Source organism: Schistocerca gregaria, chromosome 3, assembly GCF_023897955.1.
Source record: "Schistocerca gregaria isolate iqSchGreg1 chromosome 3, iqSchGreg1.2, whole genome shotgun sequence".
Taxonomy (NCBI): Eukaryota; Metazoa; Arthropoda; class Insecta; order Orthoptera; family Acrididae; genus Schistocerca; species Schistocerca gregaria.
Window position 1 is genome coordinate 191,193,808 of NC_064922.1, and position 14,347 is coordinate 191,208,154.

The 14,347-nt window shown below is 40.5% G+C and overlaps 1 protein-coding gene across 2 annotated transcripts in view; it reads left to right on the plus strand.

Moving 5' to 3' along the window:
- Positions 1 to 14,347, plus strand: part of LOC126356285 (toll-like receptor 2) — a 497,935-nt gene that overhangs the window by 216,948 nt on the left and 266,640 nt on the right. For both annotated transcript variants that reach the window (XM_050007162.1, XM_050007161.1), the window contains exon 8: positions 1,331 to 1,514. In XM_050007162.1, coding sequence (XP_049863119.1) covers positions 1,331 to 1,514 — 184 coding nt within the window. The remainder of the gene's footprint in view (positions 1 to 1,330; positions 1,515 to 14,347) is intronic.

The following is a 14,347-nucleotide window of genomic DNA, read 5'->3' on the forward strand; positions in this document are numbered from 1 at the left end:
GGTACAGCTGTCCATGCAGCTTCAACACGATACCAAAATTCGTCAAGAGTAGTGACTGGCGTATTGTAACGAGCCAGTTGCTCGGCCACTATTGAGCAGACATTTTCATTTGGTGAGAGATCTGGAAAATGCGCTGGCCAGGGCGGCAGTCGAACATGTTCTGTATCAAGAAAGGCCCGTACAGGACCTGCAACATGCGGTCGTGCATTATCCTGCTGAAATGTACGGTTTCGCAGGGATCAAATGAAGGGTAGACCCACGGGTCGTAATACATATGAAATGTAATGTCCACTGTTCAAAGTGCTGTTAATGGGAACAAGAGCTCACCGAGACATGTAACCAATGGCACCCCATACCATCACGCCAGGTAATACGCCAGTATACCGATGACGAATACACGCTTCCAATGTGCGTTCACCGAGATGTCGCCAAACACTGATGCGACCATCATGATGCTGTAAACAGAATCTCGATTCTTCCGAAAAAATGAAGTTTTGCCATTCGTGCAGCCAGGTCCGTCGTTGAGTGCACCATAGCAGGCGCTCCTGTCTGTGATGTAGCGTCAAGGGTAACTGCAGCCATGGTCTCCCAGCTGATAGTCCATGCTGCTGCAAACGTTGTCGAACTGTTCGTGCAGATGGTTGTTGTCTTGTAAACCTCCCCAGCAGGTGACTCAGGGATCGAGTTGTGGCTGCGCAATCCGTTACAGCCATGCAGATAAGATCCCTGTCATCTCGACTGCTAGTGGTACGAGGCCGTTGGGATCCTGAACCCACCGATTCCATATTCTTCTAACAGTCACTGGATCTCGACCAACGCGAGCAGCACTGTCGTGATACGATAAACTGCAATCACGACAGGCTACAATCCGACCTTTATCAAAGTCGGAAACGTGATGGTACGCATTTCTCCTCCTTACAGGAGGCATCACAACAACGTTTCACCAGGCAACGCCAGTCAACTGCTGTTTGTGTATGAAAAATCGGTTGGAAACTTTCCTCATGTCAGCACGTTGTAGGTGTCGCCACCAGCGCTAACCTTGTGTGAATACTCTGAAAAGCTAATCATTTGCATATCACAGCATCTTCTTCTTGTTGGTTAAATTTCGCATCTGTAGCATGTCATCTTCGTGATGTGACAATCTTAATTGCCAGTGGTGTATCTGGTCAGTAGCTGGTGCTGCTTTGTATGTGTGGCCAGGAGCTGTTGACACAGTTGTCTAGTCAGTAGCCAGTGCTTTTGTTTGTCTGTGCCTGGCAGTCTGGCTGAGAAGCTGTTGGCGCAGTTGTCTGGTCAGCATCTTGTGCTCCTTTGTGTTTGCGCCAACCAGGAAGGCGGAGGAGCCGTGGACAGAGTGGCTCAACCTGAGCTGGAACCAGCTGCAGACGCTGCCTCGCTCAGATGCAAGACGCCTCAAGCGGTCTGCCTCGCATGCCGTAGTCCTGCATGACAACCCCTGGGATTGCTACGTGTGCGAGACGGCACCTCTCAAGGACTGGATCCTACAGCCTGAGGTAAGTTGCGCAGGCCTCCGTCCTCTTTCCTACATAAATCAGATCTAGTCTCATTGAAGAAAAATAATAGCTCGCTTCTAATAACGCTTAACACCTCCGTGAACAACTATAGTTAACTGTGAATTGGGCATTACAAAGTTCTTGATGTCAAAAGACGACGATAATTAACCTCTTCTAATACAAAACTCCTGTTGACAGGTCAGTTCATATGGGTGTTATGCTTGAACTTCGTTCATTATGTAAGACGATCCAATATTAGAGATTAATAGGGCTTTGGAAGACCTGTGAGCAACTAAGGCAGAAAAAATACGAGATAACATTGTGGAGACTTCTGTTGTAAAGTATTACCTATAGAATTTTGAGAATTTGGTACAGAATATCTAAAAACCGATTCGTCTCTGAAATTTCAAATATTTCTCAAAGAAGGATACTCTATAAATGAGCAGTAACGTTTTAATGAATGACAAAATCGTTTCTAATATTGTAATTCAAAGAAATACATCAACAGAGTGTACATATCGGTGCAGTAACATCCCATGTCAGTGATGAGAACGTTAAATATTTTGATGATATTTCGATTTAGTGTAAAATATTGTGTGTCACAGGTGTATATTCAGTATTCGTACACTAAATGATCTTGCACTGTTTGACTGTTCCAGCAGTTCTTCGTAGAGTATCTTACAAATTATCAATGAAACACACAGAACAATATTTATTATTTGTTATGTGAACCAAACTATCAGTTTAATAAGTCACAGCTGCAAAATACTAACGCTAATTCTTTACAGATGAATGGAAAAAACTGTTAGAACCTGACCTTGGGGAAGAGCAGTTTTGATTCCGTAGAAATACTGGAATACGTGAGACAATACTGAACTTACGGCTTATCTTAGAAGAAAGATTAAGGAAAGGAAATCTACGTTTCTAGCATTTGTAGACTTAGAGTAAGCTTTTGACAATGTTGATTGGAATACTCTTTTTCAAATTCTTAAGCTGGCAGGGGTAAAATACAGGGAGCGAAAGGCTATTTTCAGTTTGTACAAAAATCAGAAGGCACTTATAAGAGCCGAGGGGCATGAAAGGGAAGCAGTGGTCTGGAAGGGAATGAGACAGGGTTATAGCCTCTCCCCAATGTTTTTCAATCTGCATATTGAACAAGCAGTAAAGGAACAAAATAAAAATCTGGAGTAGGTATTAAAATCCATGACTAAGAAATAAAAACTTTGAGATCCGCCGATGACATTGTAATTCTGTCAGAGACAGCAAAGGACTTGGAAGATCAATTGAACGGAAGGGACAGTGTCTTGAAAGGAGGGTATAAGATGTACATCAACAAAAGCAAAAGGAGGATAATAGAATGTATTCGAATTAAGTCGGGTGATGGTGAGGAATTAGATTAGGAAATAAGACACTTAAAGCAGTAAAGAAATTTTGCCATTTGGGGAGCAAAATAACTGTTGATGGTAGAAGTAGAGAGGATATAAAATGTAGACTGGCAATGGGAAGGAAAGCGTTTCTGAAGAAGAAAAATTTGTTAACATCGAGTACAGATTTAAATTAATATCATGAAGTCGGTTCTGAAAGTATTTGTATGGAGTGTAGCGATGCATGGAAGTGAAACATGGACGATAGTTTTGACAAGAAGGGAATAGAAACTTTCGAAATGTGGTGCTACAGAAGGATGCTAAAGTTTAGATGGGTAGATCACATAACTAATGAGGAGGTATTTAATAGAATTCTGGAGAAGAGGAGTTTGTGGCACAACTTTAGAAGAAGGGATCGGTTGGCTGGATATGTTCTAAGGCATCAATGGATCACCAATTTAGTATTGGAGGGCAGCGTGGAGGGTAAAAATCGTAGAGGGAGATCAAGAGATGAATAAACTAAGCATATTCAGAAGGATGTAGCTGCAGTAGGTCATGGGAGATGAGGAAGCTTGCACAAGATAGAGTAGCATGGAGACCTGCATCAAAGCAGTCTCAGGACTAAAGACCACAACAACAACAATATGTGATCCATTTTTCGGCTTTCACGCTATCATAAGGTACAAAGATAAGTAAGTGATGCAGTGAAATTTTGTTAGATCAAAGATTTTAAACCAGTGCATCTACAGAGTATCTCAATTTCCAGAGACGAAAAACGTTAATGTTAGACTTAGGAATAAAGCAGGAGAGATTATTTCAGTGTGAATGCACTGTAAGATTACTTAACTAAGATAAAATATGTGAAAATTAACTACTGAAGTGTAGACAAACTAAAACAGTTGTACACAGAAGAAAATAATTCAATAATAAACTTTGGTGATGTGTTTCAAAGATGTCGCTGAACAAAATATTCTTGTCTTTAATAGGTCCTTAATTACAAACTAATAAGATGTAATAATGATATGAAGCAACTCAGGAAGGCAGCTGTTATTGCACAAATAATTTTTTTAAACATAGTGAAAGAACTTATAGAAACTGAAATAAATGACAATGAGGCATGTGAGTAAGAGTGGTAATTGGACAGGATTATGAGTAGTATCTGTAGTTAGAAGTGGCGAGTCATTGAACTGTATCTGGTCATTCGGTACTACGATTGATGGACATGTGTTTAGTAATTTCCATTATTTCAATATAATTCATCTTCTTTCCTTTCTGAATGTTTTTGTAGTCTTCTTTAAGCAGGTGATTTGCAGAAGTAAGTGTTTTCTTTTCTAAGTTTCCAACTTCTCTGATGTTACTTAAGGTGGGTACATACTGCCCTGCCAGACTGACCTGTTGCCACAATTAAAAGTAATTTTATAGCTGCCAATATTTTCCAAAGCTGGAGTGCTGTCTTTAGCATTGGGAAAAAAGTGTTTTACGTTCCTGGATCTAAGCTTTCTGGCTACATCCAACGATACCTTAGTATTTTGTTGGACCCCTCTTGGCCCTTGCAGCAGCCTTCACTCAGTGAGGCATGGAGTCAATCAATTCTCTAATGGTACTGATGTCAGTCTCATGGTGCCACACTTTCATAGTCACATCCAACAGGCTTCTTGTTCTGATCCCCTTTCCCAAACAATCACCACAAATTCTCAGTTTGATTAAGGTCTGGCGAATTTCCAGACCATTGAAAGTTCTCTGTTAACCACTTCAGTCACGACAGAACGAATCTGAAACTAAATATCTTGGCAATATGTAACAGCAGAAACCTTTGAAGTTGTATTACAAAGATAAAATAACCGAAACTCAACTTTTTTGATGCATGGCATAGAACCAGATCCTGTTGGAAAATCCAATGTGCATCTGAAAAAGCATCACATGCAGTGACCATCAAAGGGTGCCGAATCATAACTTCGTACTGATCACGGTTCATTGTTCCCTGAACAATGTAAACCCTCCTAAAAACCTTGGTATGTCATTGCTCCCCACACCATTACTGACAAGGCAGTCAGGTTCCAACCTTTCGTTGGGCTCGGGCCTGACGAGCCGCAATCTGTCTTTCACCGTGGAAAATTGGCTTTCATCTGAAAATGCAGCGTAGGGAACTTGGTAACAAAACAACTATTCACGTTTGTTTGCATGATCTATAGATACCATCAGACTTACGGAAAAATACCATCCTCGCATTCTCAAAGACACCATGGGCAGGCATGTACGAGAACTATCAAATAGTCGATTCAACATCTCATGCATGCAAATTGATAAGAAGAAGAAGAAGAAAATAAACTTTAGTTTCTAGATGGTCAGTTTGTCTTAAGAGAAGGTAAGAGGAGCAGAGAGGCAGATCTGATGTTGAACATCATAGTGGAAGTAATACTTAATGAAAATCAAAACACATTCATTACATTTGTTGACTTACAAAAAGTTTTCGCAAATGTAATCTCTTGCACCATGTTCGAGATTCTCGGGAAGATAGGTCTAAGCTATAGAGAAAGAAAGGTAATATACAAAAAGTCCGAACAGGCCATGAAGACCCAACGGTACCGACTGGCCGCCGTAACATCCTCCTCTTGTAGGCATCACCGGATACAGATTGGAGGAGCATGTGGTCAGCACACCACTCTCCCGTTGTCAGTTTTCGTGGCCGATGAATCTACTTCGTAATCAAATAGTTCCTCACTTGGCCTCACAACGGCTGAGTGCACCCTGCCCGTCAACAGCACTCGGCAGACCCAGTCGATGAGCCATCCACGTGGTAGCCAAGCCTGACAGCGCCTAACTTCGGTGATCTGATGGGAACCGGTGTCACCATTGCAGCAAGGCTGTTGGTCAGGTAACAGGCCTATACCACATGAACAATAACAAAGAGGTAACATCGAGAATGAACTATTACAAAGGGCGTTAGACAGGGATTTAGTCTTTTGTCAGTACCGTACAATCTATAACACAAAGAGTAGCACGTAGGAGATTCACAACAGACTTAGCATCAAAACTGAGGTTCACAAATTAGATGAAATTCAGGAATTCAGCAACCTCGAAAGAAAAATAGCACATGACTGGCGAAGCGAAGACTAATATAGGCAAAGAGTGAGGAAAGGCAAAGGAAGTTTAGTAATATCGAATTAGATCTGAGGCAGAAATTTCTTAGAACATACATTTGGACACAGCTTTGTACGGTAATGAATCATGTGGTGTGAGAACTGAAGGTTTGTGATTTAATGTTGTAGAAGAAAGATGTTAATTACGAGGGGCGTTTGAAAAGTCCGTGCAAAAATAAAAACTACTTTTTGGAGTAAACATTTTTTATATTTCGACATAGTCTCCTTTTAGACTTACAAACTTCGTCCAACGCTGTTGTAATTTGTTGATCCCTTCCGAATAATAGGAATTGTCCAAGTCTCCAAAGTAGCTATTACTTGCTGCAATCACCTTCTCGTTTGAATAAAATCTTTGCCCCACCAGCTATTTCTTCAAATTGGGTAACAAATAGTAATCCGAAGGAGCCAACTATGGAGAACAGGGCGGATGTGAAATGAATTGGAATCCTATTTCCATTAATTTTGCGACAACAGCTGCTGAGGTGTGTGCTGGTGCATTGTCGTGATGGAAAAGGACTTTTTGCGGTCCAATCGCCGGCGTTTATCTCGCAGCTCGGTTTTCAAACGGTCTAATAACGATGAATGAAATGCACCTGTAATAGTTTTACCCTTTTTCAGATAGTCGATGAGGATTATCCCTTGCGAATCCCAAAAGACAGTTGCCGTGACCTTTCCGGCCGAAGGTTTGGTCTTCGCCTTTTTTTGGTGCAGATTCTCCCCTCGTAACCCATTGTTCAGATTGTTGCTTGGTCTCAGGAGTAAAGTAATGTATCCTCGTTTCATCCACAGTGACGAAACGACGCTTAAAGTCCTGCGAATTCTTCCTGAACAGCTGCAAACCATCCTTGCAACACTTCACACGAGTCCGTTTCTGGTCAAGCGTGAGCTTGCGGATAACTTTCTCATGTCCAAATGTTTATGCAAAGTATTAAGTACCCGTTCATTCGAGATGCCCACAACACTAGCAATCTTACACACCTTATCTCTTCTGTCATCCATCACCATATCACGGATTTTATCAATGATTTCTGTAGTCGCAACCTCCACAGGGCGTCAGGAACGTTCAGCATCACTTGTGCGCATCTGACTACTCCGAAAATTTTGAAACCACTTATAAACTGTTCTAATCGAAGCTACGGATTCACTAATGTTTATCAAGCTTCTCTTTAGTCTCCTGAGGCGTTTTTCCTTTCACAAAGTAATGTTTAATCACTACACGAAATTCTTCTTCGTCTATTTTTTGGAAATCACTAGACTTCCTTGACTCACACGCATCACTAACACAAAGAAATAGACCAATATGGCGAAAATTGGTGTGCGTTATTTCCAAAGATACTATTAACTAAACATGACCTCGATAAGCGCCGGTGGCGCCATCTCTCGGACTTGGCATGAACTTTTCAAACGCCCCTCGTAGGTGTAATGATAAGATAAGAAACAACGAGGTTGTCTGCAGAAACGGCGAAGAAAGGAGTATATGGAGAACACTGCAAGGAGAAGGGAGAAGGCGGTAAAACAAGTGTTAAGACATCAGATAAAAATTTCCTTGGTACTGGAGGCAGCTGTAGGGGGTGAAAACTGTAGAGGAAGTCAGAGATTGCGACACATCCAACAAATAGTCTAAGGACGTAGGATCCAAGTGCTACTCTGAAATGAACAGGTTGGCACAAGAGAGGAATTCAGGTGAGCTGACAGACAGAAGATTAATGATCGAAAGAAAGCTCTTCAATTTGTAGCTGGCTGACCTATCAACAGTTCATCAGATCCTAAAAACTTCTTCGCCCAAAATAAAAATTTATAGGAGTGGTTGTGTTCCTGTGATCCACGCTATTTCCTGTTTTACAATTCTCTCGTTTACTGCTGTCAATGTTTTGTCACTTATCACTTCTGGCACATGTAGCAGCGATGTAGGTTATTAAGCTTGCCAAATAATTTTTATTCCTTATATTCGTTGCACCATACACGGCACAAGGAACTATCAGGTAATTATTATGCACACTCCTTTATAAATGACATTCCAACTAAAGATTTAATTTCGGCTGCCTGACACGAAGCTATGGCCTACCATTGCTTACATTTTTTTTCTGAGCTTTAATTAAGTTATACTTTAGCGTTAGCGAATCAGTCATTCTTCGCGTTTTTTTGCTTTGAATTGTAGATAACTTTCGTTGCTGGCATAGGTCAGTCTGCCCTAGTTAACCTCCCTATTCTTACTTTCGTTCAGCCTGTCTTCCATCGAGCGAACGAAGTGCATTCTGTCGGCGACAGCAAGGCTACGCTCGCAGAGTTCTTTGTGCTGCCGCACGATGGCAGCACCGCCGCAAGTGGCAGAAAGTACTCGTCAGGGCAGAGGTACAAAGCGATCTTCGTACTCAGAGAACATATTTCGAATTATTGTGTAAAGAGGGGGACTGCTGTACTCTCTTATTTTAACGAAACATCAAAATGTGGAAGGATAAAGGAAGCTTCCAAGAAAAATCAAACATAATTCAACCAATTAGCTCAACTAAGAGATAAAATACAAATAACATCTTGAAAATAGTGTTTCTTGAAACTAATATAAATCTTAAATGGATTAACTGTCTCCAGCTTTATTTTAAAGTATCAACAGGTGTCACTGTTACAATTGTAGTTTCGATAACAATTTGGCTAAAACATATAGCAATGGTTATTACGCTTAAGTTTTTACTTTGCAGTACTGAACACTACTCATAACTGCCCTACTGCGTTCTGGCGCCAGTTCTCCATTACACGCAACACTGCACAGGTCAGTAATCAGTACGCGGCTACAAGGGTTAGCTGTACACAGTTCGCAGTTACGTATCGCAACGCCAGAACAACGCTTCTACATGTACGCGCTCAGTGTTATGATTGTGTGGGATGCAGTGGCTCGTTACTCTCTGCTATCTTTGGTTCATGTAGCTGCATGTCAATTCATTACGTGAAATATTAATAATAACACGTCAGTACTGTAAAGAACAATAACGGCTAAAGAGTAAGTACTGGTGAGATTGTCATGGGGCGAAATGGAGTTTTTAATCGCGTATATTACAGATTCAAAGAAAAGAGTCACACAGTCACAGTAGAACTAAATGTATTTAGTCATCAAAGTAGAATTAAATGTATCTAGTCCATGAAACTCCCAATATGTTAATAAAGCTTTTCTTAGATGACTCTCTGTGGCTAACTGTTTTGAAAAAAAAGTAAATTTGCGTCATCAGCTGTACAATTGTATATTTATTTTCTGCCGGTTTCAGTTATAACAACCATCCACAGAGGATGTTATTAATCTCTTCAGATGTTCAATGTAAATTTTCGCTAGTTTGTTTAAGTAGTTATAAAATTGCTTCACGACAATCTTCTAAATGAATGCTGGAATGGAGCAATACCATTTTGAATATTTCTTGTCCATCCAGTCACGTCGCAGATGAGGAATTCCCTATTGGCTGAAGAGTGAAAATGTGACATGTGCTTTTGGGTATTACATTTGAGTGCTGGGGAGGAATCACAAAGAGAGTCAAATTGCTTATGTAAGTGAATGACGTTCCACTTAACATTCAAAAAGCAGAACTAGTACTTTTTCGAGCTGATACAAGTGTTCCAATACATCACATTTGAGTGGAAGCAACAGAAGATATTGCTAGCGATTTTTTGTTGTTGTATGAATTGTGAAGTGGTTCCCTTAATGTTGAGAAAACACATTACATTCAGTTCTGTATAACAAATGGAGTCATACGAACAACTAATGTAGTGCTAGAACAGAAGTCAGTAAATAGAGTAGAATGTGCCAGATTTTTGTGTGTACGTATTGATGAAAACTTGAACTAGAAGAAGCATTTTACTGAGCATCTCAAACAATTAAGGTCAGCTACTTTTGCTCTTCGTATAATTGCTAGTCTTGGAATCAACCTCTTGAAATATTTTGCATGCTTCCACTTAATAATGCCTCATACAATAATTTTCTGGGGTAACTCATCTGTTAGAAGAATCGATTGCACCAAAGCTAGCAGTAGCCTAAGAATAATATCTGCTGCCCAACTGTAGTCGTTATGTATGTATCTCTTCAACGAGTTAGGCGTTAAACTGCACCATCACAATACATACAGTCGCTAATGAAATTCGTCATAAATGAGGGTCTGAGAGAACAAGCGGTACAAATTGAGTAAATTAATACGAATGATAAATGGCTAATAATTTGAGTTACTAACGAAAATCAGTTTTTTTTCTAATGATCAGTTATTCTGCATAATATTTAAAATATATTAAAAATAGCTATACTCATTGCATATTAGAACTTTTAAAGTAAAACAGGTACTAGTGCCAGAACATTTTATTTACTGTGCTGTATTTTGAAGATTTCCTTGGTACAATACACATGATACATATACCACAATACATGTTCATTATAAAACAATGATATATGAGTAATAAAAGCGAAATTAATATGAAAACCTGAAAAACAGTATGCAAAAAGCAAATAAAATTAAAATACAGAAACGAAGATGTATTGGCACGGTTCCAACACAAACTAGATGTCACGCACAGACACTTTCAACCATCCTCTCACAGTCAGTGTCTGTAGTGGTATCTCATGAAGAATATTTTTCCTGAGAAACAATCATGATGCTGTATCGTTGTGTTGTTCATTTTTCAGTCTTCATCGCCCCCATCTTTGACTACGTCCCCTTCTTTCTCCACTCCCTCTTCCTACTCCGATGGTAACTGCTGTACGGAGATAGGGTCAGGACATATGTTGTTATGGAACTCGTGGTAAAGTGGAGGGTGTAGTTGAAAATTTTTCCATTTCGCAACTTTCATTGCAAGCTCATCTTGATGCAAAGGCTGCAGAAGAGGTATTATTGGGGATCCAGTGTTGGGACTCCTGAAATCCGCTTCTATGAACTGAAAACCACGGATTAGTGAAAACATGAACTTCAATTTCAGAGGATTTTCTTTGCTGATTCAGATCCACCTGTTAGTAATCCGTTGTATTTTGTTTCCTTCTGTGTCCTTAGAATTTTTTCTTTCGCGTCCATGGCTTTGATTGAAAGACGGTTTTCTATTTTCATTTTCACTACAAAAACCTTTCTCTGACCTGCTACACTAATTCCATCCTGTCTTAGGGGAACAAATACATTTTTGGAGTGTTTCTTTGCCTTTTCGGAGAGAGATCAAAATCCCTATTACATTCTATGTACGTAAGGCCAGATTAAAGGACCTTACTATTTATAGTGTCAGTATGCAGATTTTAGTCAAGATGTAGAAGTGGTATTCCAAGATATGGACTATTTAAACATGTATTAAATATCACAGTAGGTACTCTTAGAAGCATACACGTTAGGCTATTGCTGGACTTTCAGAAAAATACATTCGCCAAGCTTCATTAAAGATAGTAGCAGTTCTGTTTATCTCTTCCACTTCGCTTTTACGAGTTTTATTCTAAACGGCAGGCGTTAGCTTACAGATTAAAATATATCACTTCAGATTGTGCCAATGTGCAGTGAATGGCTTACACTTGTGTTACTTAGATATTATCCACACTTTAGGTTACGAAATGTGCATTTAGATCATTGTATTGGGAAAAGTTACTTGCATCATTTGTAAACTCAGTTCCTCAGAAAAAAATATTGTTGTCCACACCTAGAATACTAGAGGTAAAGACGACCATAATTGCGCATTATTAAACTGTCAGTATCTCAGAAAGGCGTTCAGCATGTAGCAACAAAAAGTTTTGATTATTTCCCGGAAAACGTAATCTGTCTTACAAGCAGCAAAGCAAGTTTTAAATCTAACGTAAAATCATTTTCCCTGGACAACTCCATATATTCCACGGACCAATTTATACTTAAAAATCTGGTAGCCTGTAAAACAAATTCTAGTTTTTTAGTAGAGTTGCAAGAGTAAATCCAAAAAATAAGTTTTCATTAATTTTAACCCTAAATATGTATACATATCCCGTAAACTGACTCGTTCCACACCATTAGTATAAAGGAATCGTTCACGTGATCTATGAAAAATGTGTGTGTATGTTTGTGTATGTGTACGTACAGAGTAAAAACTATTCCATACTTTGTGAGGTGGTAGTATGGCCCAAACTAAAAATTAATGTACAGTGAATATTGGCTCTCAAATGCATACCGTAAGAGCTAGTTTTTAGCTACATGTTTCATACATCATTTGATCGATTCATTCACGGAAATCATCTGTTGTGTGTGTGTGTGTGTGTGTGTGTGTGTGTGTGTGTGTGTGTGTGTGTGTGTGTGTTAGAGAGAGAGAGAGAGAGAGAGAGAGAGAGAGAGAATGTTTATGTGGTCGAGTAAGTGAGTGAGTGAGTGAGAGAGAGAGATAGAGAAAATAGCACTGGAACAATCTGAACCAAACCTGTTCCACGTATCAGTTACTATCTGGAAAGTAGCACTGTGAGGGTAAGAACATCCTAACCCCATAGGGATGGGGTAGGGACGAAAAGATGTTAACATAGTGGCATAACATAGAAAGGTCTGGATCAATTTCAACCGTGTTTGCTATATACACGACTCATTACTTATGTAAATGTACTGTGTGAGTAAGGTACCCCTAATATCCCAAGGGAGGGTGATGGAGATGAGATGGGGTGACACTTAAAAAATGTACGAAAACGGTCTGTTTGAGTTTATTTCCTGTATTCTGCTGACTTGGAACACCTTAAGAGTATGAAGTGCAATTTGTCTCTTATTTTAGCTGTTCTGTTTATCGAGCATTTCGCGAGAATAAGTAATGCAGCGAGCCATTCATTTTGTCTGCAAATTTAATTAACATCCTCTCTGGGTTGCGCGGTGTAAAACAGTAGAAAATCAGACATACATGTGTTAAATATACATGAAGTAGGCGTACGTGGGCGAATCCACAGGTATGAAATTTGTGCAATTTCGATTTTTTTAATGTGCAGATGAAGTCGGCCAAAAAAATATTGCTCATCACTTGTTTCATGCGATGCGCAGCGTCAGTTTCTTTCACAGTGGAAACAAAATTATTTGTAAAGTGGAATTTTACGTGCCAATTTTAGAAGAGACCCACGCAAGTCCAGTGCAATGTTTTTTTGGTTTTTTTTTTTTTCACTTACGGTGGAGACGCCACATTGAGTGAGTAGCGCGCAGGACATGGGGATGACGTGATGATGAGGACAACACAACACTCAGACCACGAGCGGAGAAAATCTCCAACCCAGCCGGTAATCGAACCCGGGTCTACTTGCGTGGGAGACGAGCACGTTACCACCCAGCTGAGTAAGCGGACTACGGTGGTGATAATTCGGAATTAGTTGTGGAATATTCCCGCTTCAACCCCAATAGTTTCATGAAATTCTGATAGATGGTGAAGCTATACGCAGCCTTCAGTACGGCGTCTGTAACGGAGATGCGATCCAAGCACAGAGCTGTCATTGAGTTTCTTTGGCAGAAAACCAGAGCATCGCAAACATTCATAGGCGCTTGCAGAATGTCTACGGGGACCTGGCAGTGAACAAAATCACGTTGAGTCGTTGGGCGAGGCGTCTCTCATCAATTGACTCCTGCAGTTGATGAAACGAGTTCAGCCTGTTCGTCGCCACAAAAGCGCGAACTACCTTCTCCTTCTCCATCACAGCCCAAGGCCACAAACATACCTGTGCGTCCGACATCCGAGAAGAGCTCACAGAAATTCAGTGGACTGTTCTTCCTCACCGACGCTAAAGCTGAAATCACCTCCCATCAGACTTCCATCTGTATGGTCTTACAAAGGACGGACTCAGTGAGAAACAGTATGATGTGCCAAAAAATTATGATCACCTGCTTAATAGCTTATTGGTCCGTCTTTGGAATGAAATAACCAAATACATCACTTATTCTGCGTAACAGGTATCCCACAGTTTGTTCGTAGGTTTGTAAAACTATGTGGCATTAGATGTGTACGCACAATTCTTGTAATTCGCTTAAATAACGAGCCATTGATTTGCGTACACGTTGATGGGGCCCGATAGCGACCCAGATGGGTCCCATAGGATTTACATAAGATGAATTTGGTCACCGATATACCAGCATGAGTTGACTATAATGCTCCTCAAACCACAGGAGCACGGTTCTGGCCCCGAGACACGGACAAATATCTTGCTGAAAAATGACATCGCCCTCGTGGGAGACGTCAAGCATGAAGGGATGCCGGTGGTTCTCAGCTATCAGCATGTCTTCGATTACTACGACAGGTCGCTTGCTAGCGTAGGAGATCGTCCCCCATAGCATAATACTGTTTTCGCCAGCCTGCCTCCGTGGCGCGCCGCATGTTTGAAGTCGCCGTTCACGCCGATGACGGTGTT